The sequence below is a fragment of the Nicotiana tabacum genome, chromosome 4 (genome assembly GCF_000715075.1).
Source record: "Nicotiana tabacum cultivar K326 chromosome 4, ASM71507v2, whole genome shotgun sequence".
Lineage (NCBI taxonomy): Eukaryota > Viridiplantae > Streptophyta > Magnoliopsida > Solanales > Solanaceae > Nicotiana > Nicotiana tabacum.
Genome location: NC_134083.1, coordinates 124,024,441 through 124,046,169, shown reverse-complemented (window position 1 = coordinate 124,046,169; position 21,729 = coordinate 124,024,441). Strand labels below are relative to the sequence as shown.

The window sequence follows — 21,729 nt, the reverse complement described above, 5'->3', positions numbered from 1 at the left end:
TGGTTTCCAGTTCTGAGAGGCGGAGAGCAGTTTGGTCCCATTCCACCAAAAGTTGATTCCATTCAGAAGTAAGTTCTTCCTTTTCGCGAATCAACCTTTGAAGGCCCTCAGAAGCAAAAAAGTTGGCCTATAAGATAAGAAGAAGTAAAACTTAGAATACATTCATACAAAAGCAGAAGAAGTAATGAAGGAAGAAAAGAATGTACTGCTGCGGCGTTGTTCATGGCATTATTCAACTGTGCTGAATCATGGGATGACGCGTGTTCGAGGCATTAAATGCGGAGAGACGTGCGTCTAATCAACTGTCAGGGACTTTTATTGGGAGTTATAGTAGTTTTCACCAAAAAGGTATTTCAACCAACTTCTCGGTAACACAAAGTTATGTCACCGGAAAGCAGGGCGACTATCTATATAGAATGAAATATGATATGACACGTGGTCGTCTAAAGGTAGGACACGTGAAACTCAAGATAGTGATGGCCGATGACCGAATGCAACCATTCCACTTGTCACCGGAAAGGATAACGTTCATAAAGGTGTTAAATGCTCTGCGCCCGGTAATATTTAATAGGGAATATTCTGCAGCATTAAGAGCGACGGTCCGTTACAGAGAATTTGAAATTTATGCTCACCGTTACGTATTCATCAATGACCCTCATAATTGACATTAAAAGATGACATGATCCTAGGACTTCCTTCTCTATAAATAGCTATAAATAGTGAGCTCAGTTGTCATTGGAAAGGGGATGAATTATCTGGCAAAACTTATACTTTATTCTATACAAAGCTTTCTACAATTTTACTTTCTTGCTTTTTGATCTCATCATCGCTGTGCCCGGAAATCGTGTTCACGGAATCATCATCTTTGTTATTTAATTTACATTCTAAGGCTAAGTATCGTGTATTTCTTCAATTATCGCATTATTTTAGGATCAAATTAGTTCACTTGTCTAGAAATCACGTATAAATTCAACTGTACCGTTTTACGGGTAAACATCTTCTCCTAGTTTTCTTCCCCACCATCTCTCAAATTTTAGATTGTCATCTGCTGTTCAACTAAAGCATCAGTCAATTATTCAATAACAATTAGCAGTAGCCCATAGGTTCCGACATGTTTGGGAGCTTTCTTATTTTTTTGAACTATTGCCAATTTGCTTTAAATGTAGTATGAAATATCATCAATAATAAAAAATCATAGATTGATCTAGAAGGCAAGTACTCGTTTTCACAGGCCACATTGAAAAACTATAGGCTGAATCTTACAAATAGAGAGAAGAAAAGGCAAGAGAGAGAGGGAGAACAAATCGATTCAACCTTTATATATATTTATATTTGAGAGAAACAAACATGGTTTTATGCTGATGGAGAGATGAAGAAAAATCAAATTTGGGGAAGCTTTGGCGATTTTTGGATGGTGTATAGCATAGGGTTCTAATAATAGAGAAAATTAAAATTTTGTAAATTTTAAAAACTAAAAAGGCATATTTCTTTTGGAAGGGGATATCATTTGATTGATCTACAATATAGAGGAATATGATTTGATTGATGCATAATACGCGAATGATTAAGTCAAGCAGTAACATAATGTGTTTATAGTGGTAATCAATAATTAACAAACCGGAGGATTTTAAGGACAAATTAAGCATATGTTTCAGAATAGGATTCCCCATTGATAGGGAATCTACCATATTTCTAGAGTATATTATTTTTTATAAAATTGTTATATAATTTATAATTCTAATACTAGTTGTAGTTTGTGGAATTTCTTATAAATCCACAAGTAACTACAATTGTTTTTCAAAAATAAACAAGCCTATTGTCCGGTCCAATAAAATACTTTAAACATTCTATTTTTTCAAAATTTATTGACACAAGATTCCCAACACCAAAGTCAGACATGGGAAATGGAGACTAGATCAGTTTTTTTTCCTTCGAAAAAAAAAGAGAGAATGATATTAAAGTCAAAAAAAAAAAAAAACTCAATCAAAAGTACCCTAGGAACGAAAGAAAACTCGAAACCGAAAACAACTAAATAAAAGAGAAAACCAGCATACTTTTAACTATCATTAAGGTCTCGTTCTCCAAATGCGAACATTTCCATAAACTTCTACCACACTTTTTATATCTTGAAACTCCAAGAAGAAAACAAAACATACTATCACATATCTATCATTTATATATGAAATAAAAATAATTTTAAAGTTCATAATGTGGCATACATATGGACTCTGATGCTCAAAAATCCATTTTCATACCAGTCAACTTAAAGCATGTTAAAAACAGCCCGAACAGATTGGATGAACTTATTTTAAGTGACTTTTAAGCCAAAATGGTTTTCAAGTCATAAGTTACAAATTCTAGTTGTTGGCTTTTGGCTTATTTTTGTCATTTTAGATTAAAAACAAGTGGTTAAAAGTATATTTTTACTCTATCCAAACACTACAAAAAGGCTTAAAAGTTATTTTGCCTTAAAAGCACTTAAAATAAGCCAATCCAAACGGGCTCTAAAACTTATATTTCATAACTTCATTCAAGATTTACACTATTAAAGGTAAAGGGGAATACTTAACGTAGAAAACTTGAACAAAGAACTGTAAAGTTAAACTCTGAAGGTTCTTTACAGAATGCAGCAGATAACACAATCAGCAGCAATTTAATCCAAAGTGAACCAGAAAATTAACCTAGAAACTCAGCAACTTTCAAAGGAAAATGAAACCAAAAACTAACTTCTAAACCTTTGTATTTTTGGAATGCTTTTGTTATAAGAAAAATCCCTCAAAAGCACTCAATTTTCAAGATACTTCTCTTGTTTTTCCTCTCTGATGTTATATGTTAAAGTGAAGATAGACCTCTCTTTTTAAAGGAGAGTGCCATGAAAGTGGTTCAAAGTTGAACCAAAACTCTGTCCAAAATGATAAGAAAGGACAGTCTTTTTCTCCAATTTCAGACAAGCAAGGAGATAATGGACTTTCATACCTACTCCAAACACTAAAAGGCAACAAACATGTACCTTTTTTATCACCCATCTACCATTCAGTTCTAACCCTTAATATGACTTCCCACTAACTTAACAAGTGCGAAAACAGAAAATTCAGTATTTTAAACTTCAGAAATTAACCCAATACTAACACAATTAATCAGAGAGCAAAATAAAATCAGAAAAGAGGCAAGACACATATTAACAGTGACGTAATTAATCAAATCAACCTAGTTAAACGATGACGCAAGCAGATATGAATTAAATGAAACAGAAAAACGAGACATAACTTAATCCTAAATTATACCTTAAATAAATCATAAAGGAAACATAAAATCAGAGACAGGGAGAAAGGGATTAGGATTTCACCAATTTCGAATACCCATGACAATAGTGGGGATGCCAACTCGACGGCAAAGTGAACTCCGCAACAAGTTGTTCTTATTGGTGAATCGGGAGAGAAAACTCTAGCGAACCAGAGGTCAATCCCGATATCATCAACAAAAAGATCATGCCTCGGGTTCAAAATAGTGTCAGGATCCGGTTATGGATCTAATCTAAATTCAGTAATGAAACGAAATTTCAAACAATTGGAACAATTTTCTGGATATTTTATAAATGGAAAATGGATATCAAATTACAAATCTAAAAATGCATAATTAAATTAAGCTATCTAAATGATAATTCTCCGCCATAGCTGATAGCATCTGCAGAAGACTAGAAGAAGAGAAAAAGTTAGAATTTGAGAGAAGAAGAGAAAGGAAGAGGAAGAAGAATGAGAGAGAATAGAGTGGAAGAAGTGTGAGACTTGTAGTTCGTTAGCCTTCTCTCTCTCTCTCTCTTAGTCTAGTATATAACAACCAGCTGTCGACGTAGCCAAATCTCGTCCCTTGCTTCTCATCAATGGAAATTTAATCGTAGCAGTTCATCTTGAAAGTTAGTTATTTCTTTTTATGACTCTTGCCTGTGTTTGAAACCAACTGACTACATCTTATTACTTCTACTCTGTCTATAGATCAAGTCATTACATACCATCCCCCTCTTCAAAGCATCCTTGACCTCAAGGATGAGAATCGAAATTTTGCCTTGAGAAACTGATCCCATGTTGCATCTTCAGGTGGCAGATTGAACCATTACACTAACACTTTAACAACTGCTGCATTATTCTTCTTCACTATTTGTTTTTGTAGGATTACAACTGGTTTAACAAGAAATTGTCCATCCTCACAAGTGCTAGGCAGTACAGTTTGCGCAACCACTCTGTTTCCAACCTTCTTCTTGAGCAGTGATACATGAAACACAGGGTGTACTCTAGAATCTGGAGGTAATTTCAGCTTATATTCTACCTTACCAATTCGAGCAATCACCTTGTAAGGGAGATAGTATTTAGAACTGAGCTTCAAATTCTATCTTAAGGCAATAGAAGTTTGCCTCTATGGCTAGAGCTTTAAGAAAACCATGTCACCAATTTGGAATTCTCTGTCAGCCCTATTTTTGTCAGCATTGTACTTCTTCCTCTCTTGTGCCTTACACATGTTATCCTTAACCAATTGTTGCATTTGTTGTCTTCTCATAACAACATCTTAAGCAGCTGGAACTATAATTTCCAGGAGTGGACCAATGGATAAGTGGGGTGGACAATAGCCATTTAGAGCTTCAAAAGGAGTACACCTCAAGCTGGTATGGAAGTTGGTGTTGTTCCACCATTCTGCAACACTTAACCACTGCTTCCAATTAGTTGGTCTGCTAGCAGTCATGCATCTGAGGTAGTTCTCCAAACATTTATTCACCCTTTCAGTTTGACCATCACTTTGGGGGTGATAAGCTATACTATAATGCAACTGAGTTTCCAGCAATTTGAACAATGCCTGCCAAATATTACTTAGGAAGATCTTATATCTATCAGTAACAATTGACTCAGGTGTGCCATGTAGACTATGCACCCTCTTCCAGAATATGTCAGCTACTGTTGCAGCAGTATAGGGATGAGATAGGGCTATGAAGTGTGTATACTTTGTTATTCTATCCACCACCACCAGTATCACATCCTTGTTTCTAGACTTAGGTAACCTCTCAATGATATCCATACTAATATGACTCCAGACCTGGTTAGAGATGGGAAGAGGTTGTAACAAACCTGGGTAAGCCACATTGTTATCCTTACTCGTGACACATACATCACAACTAGCCATAAAGCTAATAACCATATGCTTCATCCCAGGCCAATAGAATAGTTGTACTAGCCTTTGGGGGTCCCCAATTGCCTAGAATGACCACCCATTGGTGATTCATGAAAGGGGGCAATCAGTTGCTGTCTGAGGATCCTATTTGTCCCAATGTAAACCTTCCCTTTCTTATTGAGGACACGAGAAGAGTAATGCCACATTTTGGGACCTTGCAGATCAACTGTAAGCTGAGTAATCATATCCATGTCTTGAGGATCACTTTCACAACTTGAAGTAATTTCCTACATCCATGTAGGAATTGAGGCACTGATAGCCATTAGTTGTCTAGTGACCTGAGGCAGAGTGGTATTCCCACTCTCATACTATCTAGAAAGAGCATTTGCCACCCTATTTTCAGCATCCTTTTTATATTGTATCTCATAGTCCAGCCCTAGTAGTTTTATCAGTCCTTTCTGTTGGATAACACTAGTGACCTTTTGATCCAACAAATATTTCAGGCTATGATGGTCACTCCTGATCACAAAGTGTTTGAATTGCAGGTAATGTCTCAACTTATCTAATACATTAAGTAGAGCCATGTATTCATTTTCATAAATTGATTTGTCTCTGTGCCTTGGTGTTAAGACTTTACTAAAATAGGACACTGGCCATCCCAGTAACATACTTCCTATAATAACCTGTTAGTCCCAAAAGTCCTTTGAGAGATTTAACTGAACTAGGTCTAAGTCATTCGATTATGGCGTGTATCTTAGTAAACTCAGTGGAAACACCCTACTTAGTGATTATATGGCCTAAGTATTCAACTTGAGGCTGGCCAAATGAGCACTTGGATTTTTTAGCAAACAGAGAATGGCCTCTCACTAAGGCAAACACAATAGCCAAATGTTCAACATGCTTCTCTAATAATTCACTATAGATAAGTATATCATCAAATAAGACTAAGACAAATCTTCTCAAGTATGGTTGAAAAACCTAATTTATCAAGGCTTGAAAGGTGACCGGAGTATTTGTCAACCCAAATAGCATAACCTTGAACTCATAATGGCCCACATGGGTCCTGAAGGCAGTCTTAAGCACATATTCTTCTTTTATCCCGATCTGGTGATAGCCAGATCTTAAATCCACCTTGAAAATATCACAGAGCCATGAAGTTCATCTAGTAAATCATTCACAATGGGAATTGGATATTTGTCCTTTACAGTGATATCATTTAGCCCCTATAGTCGACAAAAAATCTCCATGTCCCATCCTTCTTTTTAACAAGAAGTGTTGGTGAAGAAAAGGGTGATTGACTCTGTTGAATGGTGTCATTTGTTAACATCTCCTTGACTTGCCTCGCTAGTTCATTCTTCTGATAATAATTGTACCTGTAGGGTCTTAAACTCACAGGCATGGCACCAGGTTTGAGAGGGATTGAGTGGTCCAATGCTCTAACATGAGGTAGTGATTTAGGCTCAGTAAACACATCATCATACTGCTCTAACACTTCTTGGATGGCTTCATCAACTTGTGCTTGGCCATTAGTCACCACTGAGTTAATTATGAACAAATGAGCTAAAAGTGCTTTCCCATTCTTAATCACCTTTCCCATAGTCCTACCGGAGATCATGTTCAGCTTGCCTTCTTCTGGAACGCCATGCGCACTAGTTTATTTTCCTTTCTTCCTATGGTAACACAGTTCTTCTTATGGTCAAATTTAGTGGGGTTGTGTTTCTTCATCCAGTCATTTCCTATGACAATGTCACAACTACCTAATGGAATAATGAGCAAGTCTTCCTTGAAAAGCCTGCCCTGCATTTTCCATATAAAGTCTTTACAGTGAGAGGTACACATGACATAGTTGCCATCATCAACTGTTACTCAATAAAGTTGTGAGTACTACCATAATCAATCAGCAAGACCAGGTTCCTTTTTTTGACAGAACCCTTGACCAAGATTGTGTTAACTCCTTGGTTATTTCCTAATAATGTACTCATACAAACAACTTCCTGCACAACCTGCTTTGTATCACCTTCAATTATTAGGTTTGCACTAGAGGGGTCCTCAATATCATTAGGGGAATTGTTAGAAAGGTTCCACCTCTCTCACCAAACAATTCAGTTGCTTCTTCTTACATTGATGCCCTAGTATGTATTTTTCCCCACACATAAAGCACAAATGATTGTTTCTCCTATACCCATACACTTCAGGACTAAGTCTGAATGCATTGGGCTTAACAGTATGAGTTCCTGAAGCCTTAGCATTGGTGGTACTTCTCCCCATAGTTGGTTGTCTAATACTAGTCTTATTCTTCTTTTAAGCAGCTTCTACTGCGATCTCTTGTAGCCTAGCCTGCTCAATAGCAAACTTCAGTGTAGTAGGCTTGAACAGTTTCACTCCGAAACAAATTTCTTCCTTCAAAACCCCTATAAAACTGGACATGAAATGAGATTCATCAAGATGAGGATTCCTGATTAACATCTGAGCCTTCATATCCTCAAACTTTCCCAGAAACTCATCCACAGTACCAAGATGATTCATCTTATTGAATTCCTCTACTATGTCATCTATCACTGCATCACCAAACCTATAGATTAATTCCTCCTTGAACTCAGCCCAAATAATCTCTCCCCTACTCAATGTGAGAGAGTGATACCAAATCTCAGTCAACCCATTCAAATAAAATGCAACTGCTTCTACTTTTTGATTGTCTTAAGTTCTATATAAATAGAAATACCTTTCACATTTTCGAATCCATACCTTTGGTTCATGGCCTTTGAAATGGGGCAATTCCCATTTAGGAGGGGGAACTGGAACATCTTGATTCCTGTTTTGTCTTATCTCTTGAACTGGCACAGGTAACATCCTCCTTGGAAAGTTTCTCCTTGAGCTCTATCAGGAAGCCTTTCTAGAGCTATCAACTTATCGAGAATTAGTTCTAGTGTACCTTAAATCCATGTTTGTATGTCACAAAATTCAAGTTGACTGGTGAGCACCTGCTCTAATACTTCATCATGTCTAACGAGTTTGTCATCCATCAGTTTGAGGCGAGTTCCTTCCATAATACTCACCACACAGTCGCAGAATCAAGGCTCTGATACCAAATGTCAAGATCCAGTTATGGATCTAAGCTAAATTCAGTAATGAAACGAAATCGCAAACAATTAAAACAATTTTCTGGATTATTTATAAATGGTTATCAAATTACAAATCTAAAAATGCAGAATTAAACTAAGCTATCTAAATGATAATTCGTCACCATAGCTGATAGAATCTGTAGAGGATTAGAAGAAGAGAAGAAGTTAGATTTTGAGAGAAGAAGAGAAAGAAAGATGAAGAATATGAGAGAGAATAGAGTGGAAGAAGTGTGAGCCTTGAAGTTCGTTAGCCTTCTCTCTCTCTCTCTCTCTCTCTCTCTCTCTCTCTCTCTCTCTCTCTCTCTTTAACTCCTTGAGCAACTGCTTGACCCAAACTAACTCACACATCGCCATAGCCATGGCCCGATATTCGGCTTCGGCGCTAGATCGAGCAACTACATTCTGTTTCTTGCTCTTCCACGAGACCAAATTACCTCCTACTAGAACACAATATCCAGACGTAGAACGTCTATCAAAAGGTGATCCTGCCCAATCAGCATCTGTGTACCCAACAATCTGCTCGTGGCCTCGATCCTCGAATAGTAATCCTTTGCCTGGAGCTGACTTTATATACCAACAATCTGCTCGTGGCCTCGATCCTCGAATAGTAATCCTTTGCCTGGAGCTGACTTTATATACCGAAGAATGCGAACAACTGCATCCCAGTGACTATCACAGGGAGAATCCATAAACATGATCTATCCATATTGCTCCTTTGACAAACTGATGTTTTGATCTTCATTCAAGGCATTTGCTTCCTCTACTTTGTTGCAGGATGTGTCAGGATGAACATTAGCCACCACCCCTTTTCCCTTGTTAAAATCTGATTTTGATTGAAGCCTTGATTGAGATTTTGATTTTGATTACGTGAATATCCAGAATTGTGTGGGTAAACATGTAGTTTATAACACCCGTCCTTAGTGTGCCCTGGCTTTTTGCAGTAGTCACACATGGGCCTTCCCCTTCCATATCCACTATGGTTGCCATTGTTGGGTGAGTAATTGGTCCTATAGGTGTTGGACCTCGAGATGGTGGCATTCAATGATGTGGACTCGATAAACAGTTGAGTGTTTGGTTTGATTTCCCTCTTTTTCTCATCTTGTATCAGCAAGGAAAAAGCTTGAGCCAGTGTTGGTAATGGGTTCATCATGAGAATGCTTCCTCGAATTACAGTGTGTGCTTCGTTCAAACCCATGAGGAATTGTATTAACCGCCTATCATGTTTAGCTTTGTAGAAGTTTTCCTTGGCACCACAAGTACAATTACAGCTGCGTTGGGACCTTTTACTCAAAGTGCTCAATTCTTCCCAAAGCTTTTTCAATTTAGTGTAGTAGCTAGTGATATCAAGGGTTCCGTGAGATATATCATTTATTTCCTTTTGGATTTGATACAATCTAGCTCCATTTGTTTGCTCATATCGATCTTCTAACTCAATCCATAACTCCACAACATCATTTGCATATTCAACACTATCCGCAATGTCCTTCAAGAGAGAATTGAAGATCCAAGAGGTCACCATATCATCACATCGCTCCCATTGACAGAATGCAGGAGGGTGAGGGTCTGGACTCTTGCATTCACCATTTATAAACCCTAGTTTATTTTTAACCGATAATCCTCGTAATACACTGTGCCTCCATGATCGATAACCAACTCCACTGAAAGGAACTGACACAAGCATAGCATCAGGATTATCCGACGGGTGCAAATACAAAGGATTGCTTGGATCGATTCCGAAATTTCCTTGAACTCCGACATTCACTGTTGTACTAGCTACATCACTCAAACCGTCCATATCCATGAGTAATTGAGACTAGTTGTGCGAGTATTACACTATTAGAAGAAGAAGCCCCTGTTTAGGCGCTCGAATTAGGACAAAATGAGACTGACCGTAGGAACCGATCAGATTAGGGTAAAAATTAAAGAGATAACGAACATAAGAGAGAAGTAGTTGATTGGGAGATGATCATAATGGAGTTGTCGGGCTCTGATACCATGTTGATTACACACGTCCTGAACTCACTCAAGCTTGGGACGAGCAACAGTGGAGGTTAGAGAGATAGAGGGAGTACATGACGAAGAGAGAAAATATCTGGAATGAACCAACCAACTCTATTGATATCTATATTGACTATTATAAAAACTTGCCTAACTAAATGAATAGCTAAAATAGTCTCTTTACAAATTAACTAACTAACCACTAACCACTTTACAAGTATCTAGCCACTTTACATAATTAAGCCATCTCAATATTTATTCTAAATTTTACCTTTTTAACAAATATATTCCTGCCATTATACTTCAAAGCTATTTTTACCTCTCTCCCGTTGAAACTTCATTCCTAACTTTAAAAAGTCATGTGGCAAGCCTCATTCACTTAAAATAACCCACCCCACATTTAATTAAATGTCATCCGATCCAGCTTATTAACCCGCCCTATCTGAAGCACCCATTAACTTAAATTCCCTATGTCTTCTTCACAACCTCAACTTTTTCCCCTTCATTTATTTTCTTCCTCTTTTCTCATTGTCTTCTTCACTCAATTACTCACTCTACATATCTCTTATTACTCCTTTTTTTTATTTCGAAAAATAAAATCGAAATACATAAAAATAATTGTTCAACACATTAAGTACATGGATACAGAAAGCATCAATTTGCAGAAACCTATTATTATGTAAAAATATTATACAGTCAAATACAAAATTCTGATTTAAATATATGTTTCTTAGATTCCTTTAAATCATCAGCTTCTGGAGCATAGAAAAGATCCCTTTGAGCTACTGGGAGTTAATACCATACAAATTTCATCCTTCTCGCCACTAACTTCAATAGTGTTGTTGACCAAATTCATAAGTTTATTAAACCCATAAAGACTACATATAGGGATGGCAATGGGGCGGGGTGAGGCGAGGCGAGGCGATGCGGGTTTACTCTTCCCCTAATTAGATTTTGCCATGCCATGCCCCGTTTAACTCACTACACCAGTTAGATCAAACCCTGCCCTGCCCCGTTTAGCCCTGCCATGCCCTCCCTCATTTAGCCTCATAATTATATGTTATTTGTTTTAATTATCCAAATTTGAATGTTTCTTCTAATTTAATCCCTTTAAACATCATCTTCAACTTCTCTTTTAATTTTTGCAATTTTCTAGTTTAGTGGATTCTGAATGTTTTGTAATTTTACTCTTATAATGTAAGCCATTTTGATTATATAATCTTCTTACGTGGATTACTTTATGGCAAAATTTCATTTTTATTTAATTCACAAAACTTGGTAATATTTGAATTATAATAAAGATTTGGGGAGGGACTGTTGCGTGGTAACTAAAATAATTTCGATCTTAGTCAAATTATATGTTATTAAAATTAAAGATATACATCACATCAGTAATAATAGTGTTAGATATATGTTTTAATAATGGAAAATAACTTACTTCTATTTGTAGAAAAATAATTCCAAAGAAGGAAGTTAGAAGAAAAGGAAGAGTACCAATAATGAAGAAGTCAGGATTCTAGTGAAGATCTAGAAGCAAGAATCAAGGTGTCAATCATGCTGTGATTGCGAGCTTCATGGAAAACAAATATTTGACTCCAACTATTTACGGAAGGTTCATAAATCAATTTGTATGGAAGATTTAAGGAGAATATTCAATCACATACATCACGGAAGCAACGACTTACGGAGGAAAGTAAATCGTGGAAGCACCGAACCAGTAAAGGAAGTTCTATCTTATTCTTGGAATAAATCAATCTTTATTGATTCTGAGGATCAATTACCTTGGGTTGCCCACCATCTATGGATCTATGACGTCTAGAAGATTGACGTTCAAATCATATATAACAAAAGATGCAAAGGAAGGACATACTTTGATCGAACCACTATCAATCTTTTTGTTCTACTCCAAACTAGCATTGTAGTCTATTCTAGATTTACTGTGTAACTAGGGAGAGAACAAAGAGAAAAAAATCACCGGTGAGACATTGTCTCGAGAAGCAAGAAAAGAACTATTATCGTGATGAAGCTGATGGTGTATAACAACACCAACATACCTGTATCAAGAGATTTTAAATACTTGAAAGAGAATACCCTTGCAACCCAAGGGGACTGGACATATGATTCATTTTAAATCCGAACCAGTATAAAATAACTGGTGTCATTTACTTTCTGCTATTTATTTTTCTGTATTTTATTTATATCTCTCGCATCAAGAACCTAGTCGACTAAAAAGAAAATTAGTCAACTACCCTGCAAAAGAAAAGAAAAATTATAATTCACCCCCTCTGCACTTTCAATTGGTATCAGAGCAGGTCTCACATATTCGCTTAACAGTAAGTGAGAAAAGGTTATGTCAACTCAAGTAACTGCTAATGCACTCTTTCAAGAAGGGACATCGCAAGTAAGGCCACCATATTTCAATGGACAACACTTCTCTCATTGGAAGGTGCGCATGGAAATTTATGCAAAGTCCTATGATGTTAAAGTATGATATGTTATCAAAAAGGGAAACTATTCACTTCCAGCAGTAGGACAACCACCCGCTGATCCTGAAGATATAGATGACTACTCTAAAGAGAAAATGAGCATTGTTCAAGTTAACGCTAAGTCACAACACTTGCTTTATAAAGCTATAAGTGGAAAAGAATATGTGAAAATTTTAAGTTGTGATATCGCCAAGGAAATGTGGGACAAACTGAAAGTTACCTATGAAGAAACTAGCAAAGTAAAAGAAACACAGATAAATTTGTTGGTTCACGACTATGAACTATTCCAGATGAAATAAGTGAATCCATTGAGAAAATATTTGCATGATTCAGCAAAATCATTGGCGATCTAAAAGCCTTTGGCAAGCCTTAATCAAGTGGTGAGCAAGTTCGAAAAATCCTAAGAAGCTTGCCTACTACATGGCAGACAAAAGTAGTTGCACTTGAATCTCAAGATTTAGACAAACTGTCATATGATGAACTACATGGAGATCTCATAGCATTTGAGAAAACACATCTCAAGAAAATGCGTCAGGAAGAGAAGAAGAAAACAATTGCCTTCACAACTACAACTGAAGGACCTGAGAACGATATTGATGACGACACAGAAGCTCTTGAAGAAGAAATTGCCATGGTTTCAAGAAATATGAATGGATTGGTGAGAAGCTACAGAAACACAAAAAAGAGAAGGATGTCATCTGGATGAACCAGACAGTATAATGAACAAGACAAAAATAATGAAAAATATTTTGAATATGGAAGGTATGGCCATGTTCAAGCTGAATGCCCTGATCTTCAAAGAAAAGTCTCCAGAGGGTTTAATAAAAATAAATCATTCAGAAGCTGGAGCGATGAAGACAACTCAAAACATGAAGAAATAGCTGTCACAACCCAAAACCCACTATAGGTCGCGATGGCGCCCAACGTCATCGCTAGACAAGCCAACGGTGAACTAACAACTTAATTATGCATTTTTATTATTATATTTTTTGAAATCGTAAATTTTATTAGATAAGGAAATGAACGTATAAAAATCATGGAAACTTACTCTTTAAGTAGAATAGAAAATAAAAGTGTGTAAATACTAAGCATAATCACATCCAACATCTAAAACATCTCAAAACCCGATGTCACAAGTACATGAGCATTTACTAAGGAGTGCAATAATAATACAATATCTGTCCGGAATGTAACTAAGACAGAATAAAGTAAATAGTACGATGGAAACTCTGTGGGCTACGATATGCAGCCTGGAATGCAACTCACCATAAAGTCTCCTCACCCGCTGTGCCTACCGCGCCAAGATAATCACCAATTGAACCTGACATTTAGTGTAGAAGTGTAGCATAGGTGCGTAAATCAACGTGTACCCAGTAAGTATCTAGACTAACCCCGGAGAAGTAGTGACGAGGGGTCAACATCGACACTTACTGGAGGTCCAATAAAGCAATATAATAAATCACAAGTAGATATGAAGCACACAACCATAATGGAGTAAATCTGTAAGTTGCATAATCCTCCAAGAATTTCTTTAAAGGGTATGAATTTCTCAGTCTTGTATTCTACCTCAACGACTCAAATATATCAAGTACCAAAATCAAACGGATAAGGAATACCATATAAAAGGCCAGACATCAGTGGAAGGATAATCTTGTAAATATTCGGACTGCCAGCGATACAACGCACGATTATGCCGAGGTCGTTCGGCCCGATCCAGAATAATATGTACATAGCCGAGGGTCGAGCGGCACGAACCATAGATACATCTATTATACTGCCGAGGTGTTTGGCCCGCTCCACATGAAAGGAGGAAAATTACTGAATTACGAGACACGTGCTTACAATATAGTACATGAGCACAAAATGAATATAACCTTTACCGTTTCTCAAATAACTTGCCAACAACTCAAGGTGATATATCTTGGCCTAACATATATATATATTTACAAATAAATTTAAATTATAACTTCAATTAATTAAGCCAGCAGAGTAAGTTCAAATACTTCAAATATTACATGACAAAGTTCTAAGTCTACCCGAAAATAAACATTCTTTAACTACGTACGGACTCTCGTCACCTCGTGTGTAAATAGCACCCACAACTAGTAGCACATAGTAATTACATCAGCTAGGGGATAATTTTCCCTTACAAGGTTAGATAGGACACTTATCTTGCTCCGAAGTTCCATAACCGGCTCCAACGCCACTCTAACACCTCAAACCGATGTCCGTCGATCCAAAGCTAGTCAAACAATCATGAAAACCAATAAAAATATACTCCACCATCATAATTAATTAATTTAGAACACCTCCCAACTCCGTTCGAAAAGTCAACAAAGTCAACCCTCTGGCCCACGTGCCCGGATTCCGAAAAGTTTCAAAGATAAACTTTACCCATGACGCGACAAACTCAAATATATGATTTATTCCAAATTCCATGACTAATTTCGTGGTCAAAGTCCAAAAATACCAATTTCTAGGGGTTTCTACCAAAATTCCACAATTTCTACTAATTTTCATGTTTAGATCCTTATGGAATCCATGTATTTAACTTACAATGGGTGGGAATAACTTACCTCACAATAGATGATAAAAATCTCCCCTCCAAGAGCTCCAAGAATCGCCCAACCAAATGAAAAATGTGAGAGAAATGGGCTAAGTCTCAGATTAAAAGCACCCATTGCCCAGCGACTTTCGCACATGTAGAAGACTTTGTCGCACCTGCGAGCTCGCTTTTGTGAGACAAAGCTCGCTTCTGCGAAGTGCACTACCTAGATTCTCCATCGCACCTACGGTAGAATGTCCGCTTCTGGGCAAACGCAGGTGAGAGTCACCATTGTGCTTCTGCGCTTCCCATCGCTTATGCGCTGCCAGAGACCGCCTCTGCGATCACGTAGGTGCGGGAATTGCTTCGCACCTGAGACCACTACCTAGCCCCTTCCCCAGCCGCTTCTGCAACCTTCATCTCGCTTCTACGAAGACGCTTCTGCGAAGTCGCTTCTGCGACCAAGGCTTCGTAGAAGCGATTGCACCAGCAACAGAAATTCCAGCAGCTTCAACAAAGCTCAAATGGATCCGAACCCCGCCCGAAACTCACCCGAGCCACTCGGGGCCTTAACCAAATATACCAACACATCCCAAAATACGATACGAACTTAGTCGAAGCCTCAAATCACGCCAAACAACATCAAAACTACGGATCAACGATCGAAACCTTTCTTTAAACTTTCAAACATTCAAACTTCGCCGATCGCGTCTGAATTATAATTAAACATTCCGGAATGACGCCAAACTTTACGCACAAGTTATAAATCACAATACGAACCTATTCCAAGGCTCGGAATCTCAAACGGATATCGATAACATCAAAATCCACTTCAAGTCAAACTTAAGAAATTCTTAAACTTTCAAAATGCCCACTTTCTATAATAAGCGCCAAAATATTCCCGGACCACCCGATACTCAACCCGAACATACGTCCAAGTCCGAAATCATCATACGAACCTATTGGAACCTTCAAATCTCGATTCTGAGGTCGTTTACGCAAAAGTCAAACCTTAGTCAATTCTTCCCACTTAAAGTTTCCGAATTTAGAATTTTCCATCCGAATCAACTCTGGACTTCCCGAAATTCCATGCCGACTACGCGTACAAGTCATAGATCATGAAGTGAAGCTACTCAAGTCTTCAAAACGCCGAACGACGTGCTAAAGCGCAAAACGACCGGTCATGTCATTACATTCTCTCCCACTTAAACATACGTTTGTCCTCGAACGTGCTAAGAACTGCTCCGGAGTTGTCCCAAAAATCACTGTTCAACACCTTGTGCACCTACCCATGCCACCACAACCTAGTTGAGCACATTAGCTCGAGCCAGACTGAAGACCCTCCCTCTTATTAGTCAATAAGCCTTAGAACTAAATTCCAACCTCCGAATTTCTCTACTAGACCTGATTCTAACATACGAACACCATATCAATCTCCACACGCTGAACTCACACATGATCATGCACCCATGCTAACATCACACAACGCACCGCATAACTTATTTGCCCAAGGCAATTTCCTCCAAACCCAACACCAGCAAATTCACTGACCTGACGTCCGTAGTATACCTCATAACACATATAAGCATGGTTTCAATCCTCACAATACTGCAAGTCTGCAACAATGAAAGAGACGTGTAGAAACTCATAACCACCTGCCAAAAGAATAAATCACGGGGCCTCTTTACCTGACAAGCACCATTACCTCACTATGAACTGAATAACGGTATTTTCTCTTTAATATACCCTACTAAACTCCGATAGCACTGATCTCAGGTCTAATAATTGCGTCTCACCCAGTATAAATTGCTCGGGAAATAAGCCACCTCAAACGCCGTTTAAAATCTTATATGACACGTCGATGTGCCAACAAGCTACAACCGAATATGACTTATAATGAAAAGAAAACTATGGCAAGGAACTACCCAGCCCGCATAACGAATGAAACAACTAAGCCGATGTTATGATTCCATCTCAAAGATAAGAATCAAAGCACACAAATAAGTATGAGGAACCGTAATTGGAATCTCACTATTGCAGCGTGCAACCCGATCCAACTATGACACTGTTGCGGCGTGCAACCCAATACGAATATGACACTTTTACGGCATGCAACTCGATCCACACAACATACCCGTGGCGGCGTACCACTCGATCTAAATAATATACCCGTGGCGGCGTGCCACCCGATACAAATAATATACCCGTGGCGGCATGCCACCCAATCCACACATATCAATCAACAAGGAAACACCCATCAAGCCGTAATGCTTATACTTACAAAATGCCCGAACATTGACCACAAGTACGCCAAGTGCATAATACAATCCTTGGGGAGACGGATAGCGTCATACGCTACAAAACCCAAGCACGACTAAGGTGCAATAAATGACCTGCATCTCGAGGGCCATCCTGCTCATATAGCAACATAAACTACACGAGATCATGACACATGTGCGAATAATAAAGTCGTCTCACAACCCACCTCGCATAATAGAGTATTACATGGAATAGCTGACAACGGGATTAACATCCAATACCCTAAGACTCCTCCGTAAGCAATGCTAAGTCGAATGAACACATTTCGGCCTGACGTCGAGCACACATTCACATTAGACCCACCAACGGACCCCAAGCTGATTTCGATCATCCCATACTGGGCTAATAACCTTCCAAGAATCCACAATGACCCTATTCATGACATATAAGAGCAGGCGTTGAATTCTGAACAACCTCACACAGTCCATAACCAAAGGAATGGAGAGCCTTCGAGGCATAAACTCTCATATTACGGTAATACCATAATCTCCATACTTGGTTTCAATCTTTAACAATTAGGTGACTAATATGTCACACTTATAAAATCTTCCCGTGGGGTACGCTCCCACGATCTTCCGCACCAGGTAGCAAAGTCTGTACCTCCATACCACCAACCGTACTAATTCTGTAAAACAAATCAAGAATCTGCAATTTAATACATAAAGCCTCTTACACATGACACCGTTCTCAGGTGACACTAAGATAATGCCAGCTTACTCTAAACTTCTGAATCCTTTCCCCCGATCCTCCGAGCTCGGGACATCCCTAACAAAACTGAACCATAATCTTGATCCTCAACTTCCAATTCCCATGCCGCTCACTGCACCTATCATGCCGCTACACGAGAGTACAAGAATTCATCATAACCCCTGAACTACTAGTAGAATAAGCACTCCATTGGCTAGAAACCTTTCACTTAACTCATTCCATAAGAACCATTGCAACACGTAACTGAATCCCCATAACCGTAGCAAATACAAACCTCAAGTCGTGGTCCATTTACACATAATAAGGCCATTTGAATCAAATGCCTCCTAAGTTAATCAAATTATGGTGGCTGTCAAGCCCGCACGTATAACCACAAACCACCTGCATAACTTAACACGCCGAAGGAAATGATCATAGCCACAATTATGCTGATTCGAACCATTACTAACCGACCAAACTTCTTCCAATTTACTCTTGACTTGCCTTAGAAATAATAATAGCTCCATTTGAAAACATAATGAAACTCAATCAACACTCATCCCGAGTGACCCAAATCTCGAGACCACATCGTCTCATTACCCCTAAACCATCTCATACCCTCCTCATGTGCACAATAACATCTCCAACTGGTACACCCATTCTGAAAGACCTACCGCAAATCCAAAACTATTTCTCCAATTTTTCCAATACTGCCCCGCAGACCCAATGATAGCATAGAAAATTCCTCAAGTATTCTTCACACTCTATTGTAAAATCCCGGTCTTCAGCCACATAGCGAACCCAGTAGATACACTGTTGAGAGTCACCCACTCTGACTTGGTCCCGAATATAAAACCAAACTCTTAGTGCACTGTCAGCACATGAACACTCCCAAAGAAGCAACCAGATGAATTATTTTCCTTGTACATCATATCCACAAGAAGCATAAACTCTGAGTCTTCCCAAAACCTGCACATGAATCGATAAGGCGAAATATAGCACACATTCATCAAAGTTCTTTGCTCGAATTACCCCTGATATTTTCTTTTCTTAGTCATAAATAATCCACCAATGAACCAATGACCAGAGACCGCACAAGCAGACAACCACGCGATCCAATCATAGACTGTGGGCTTCCCCACTTAACTTTAAGCTACCATCACATATTGTAGAACCCACAAAGATTCCTCCTTCTCTATTACCATGATCTCACACCGTTAACTCACCAAATTTCTCATAGTCCCTTGTTAAACTTTTCATGAACATTTCGAATTATCAGCGACAATCGTATGTTCGACCCTCTATCGGGTAGCAGGTATAACTTTTCATAGAAACTTCATCAAAATCACACAACCGCTAACCTGCTCACATGAGATAAACCACCTGTGGAATTCCATACCGACATCTTCCAACGACGTTGCACTGGGTATAACTACTATGAAATTAGCAAACCCTCCTGAGCCCACGCTCGTCCGCCGGTTGTACAAGCCTGCCCATTCCCCATTGACATCAACTGCAAGTCCGACAATACATTCCAAACTCAAAGTCATATTGCATCCAAAATGATAATCAAGTTTTCACACACCTCTTTATTTCAAGCAAACTCCTTTCTACCATATTCAATCTTCCTAAGTACAATAGCCTCTATCCCAAATAAAATCCGTAGACCTAGTCACTTCCCACCATGACTCCCAAATCGCTCTAAACTTTCTCAAGGCACGTGGTTATCCTACCACAGAATCCATACGCTACTCTACCACTCTCACTTTGGTTAAACCATCTCCTTAAGTAACTTCTCGACCTCTACTGTTCACACTTGACCTTCTAGCAATTCAACCACCGTGGGACACCTCACACCATGTCCTTCCTCCTCCCTTGCTGCCAAAATACTGCCTCAAATCATAATCCATCTTCGTAGCACCCAAACGGGTAAATTGCCACCAACTCTAAGCCTCTCCATGATCATTTTTCCCGAGCCATTCACTGTCGCGATCCATAAATGAGCAACCTACCATTTACAACAACACAACATGGTAACAACGCACGAACATCATAACAATTTGTGCATAGCCTCAAAACCATAGGCAATACTGATACATGGCTGAGATGACAGAATTCCCTTCCACAAGAAGATGATAATAACCCGCTCGAATACGCAGGGAGAAAGATCCTGCTCCACGTCTCCTGTACCGTTGAAACTCCTCGATGCCCAATTGACACGAGCGCTCAACATCATATAAGAATGAGTTGGAAGGGAATAAAGGCAAATGCTTTAATGGAAATCAAATCACACGACGAGGAATCAAGAAGGGAAGTGCTCCTAACAACCCTGTAGCCTCTCGAAGATAAGTACGGACGTCTCCGTACTGATCCGCAAGACTCTACTAGACTCGCTCATGACTCGTGAGACCCAAGTGAACCTAGAGCTTTGATGCCAAGCTGTAACGACCAAAACCCACTATAGGCCGCGATGGCGCCTAACGTCGTCGTCAGGAAAGCCAACGGTGAACTAACAACTTAATTATGCATTTTTTTTTGAAATCGTGAATTTTATTAGATAAGAAAATCAACATATAAAAACCATGGAAACTTACTCTTTAAGTAGAATAGTAAATAAAAGTGTGTAAATGCTAAGCAGAATCATATCCAAGATCTAGAACATCCCAAAACCTGCTGTCACAAGTGTATGAGCATTTACTAAGGAGTGCAATAATAGTACAACATCTGTCCGGAATATAACTAAGCCAGGATAAAGTAAATAGTATGATAGAGACTCTGCGGGCTGCGATATGCAACCTGGAATGCAGCTCACCATAAAGCCTCCTCAGCCGCTGCGCCTACGCGCCAAGATAACCACCAATTGAACCTGTCAGATCCTGTACATTTAGTGCAGAAGTGTAGCATGAGTACGTAAATCAATGCGTACCCAGTAAGTATTTAGCCTAACCCCAGAGAAGTAGTGATGAGGAGTCGATATCTACACTTACTAGAGGTCAAATAAAGCAATATAATAAATCATAAGTAGATATTAAGCACACAGCAATAATTGGGTAAATCTGTAAGTTGCATAATCCTCCAAGAATTCTTTAAAGGGTATGCATTACTCAGTCTTGTATTCTACCTCAACGACTCAAATATCTCAAGTACCAGAATCAAACGGATAAGGAATACCATATAAAAGCCCAGACATCAGTGGAAGGATAATCTCGTAAATATTCGGACTGCCAGCGATACAACGCACGATTATGCCAAGGTCATTCGGCCCGATCAAGAATAATGTGTACACTACCGAGGGTCGAGCGGCGCGAACCATAAATGCATCTATTATACTGCCGAGGTATTCGGCCTGCTCCACAAGAAAGGAAGGAAATTACCGAATTACAAGACACGTGCTTACAATACAGTACATCAGCAC

The 21,729-nt window shown here is 38.7% G+C and overlaps 1 protein-coding gene across 1 annotated transcript; it reads right to left on the bottom strand.

Moving 5' to 3' along the window:
- Positions 1-8,977: 8,977 nt before the first annotated feature.
- Positions 8,978-10,080, bottom strand: LOC142180099 (uncharacterized). Its single transcript, XM_075251025.1, has 2 exons — positions 9,191-10,080; positions 8,978-9,119 (listed from the first exon to the last, which is right to left on the bottom strand). The coding sequence occupies exons 1-2, from the start codon at positions 10,078-10,080 to the stop codon at positions 8,978-8,980; spliced, it is 1,032 nt and encodes a 343-aa protein (XP_075107126.1).
- Between the last annotated feature and the right edge of the window lie 11,649 nt (positions 10,081-21,729).

Bases quoted from the DNA above. Each gene is read 5' to 3' on its own strand.
- LOC142180099 (XM_075251025.1), bottom strand. From the start codon at position 10,080: ATGGATATGGACGGTTTGAGTGATGTAGCTAGTACAACAGTGAATGTC. The intron at 9,120-9,190 runs GTGTTATAAACT...ATCTCAATCAAG, and splicing joins CCAGGGCACACTAAGGACGG to GCTTCAATCAAAATCAGATT.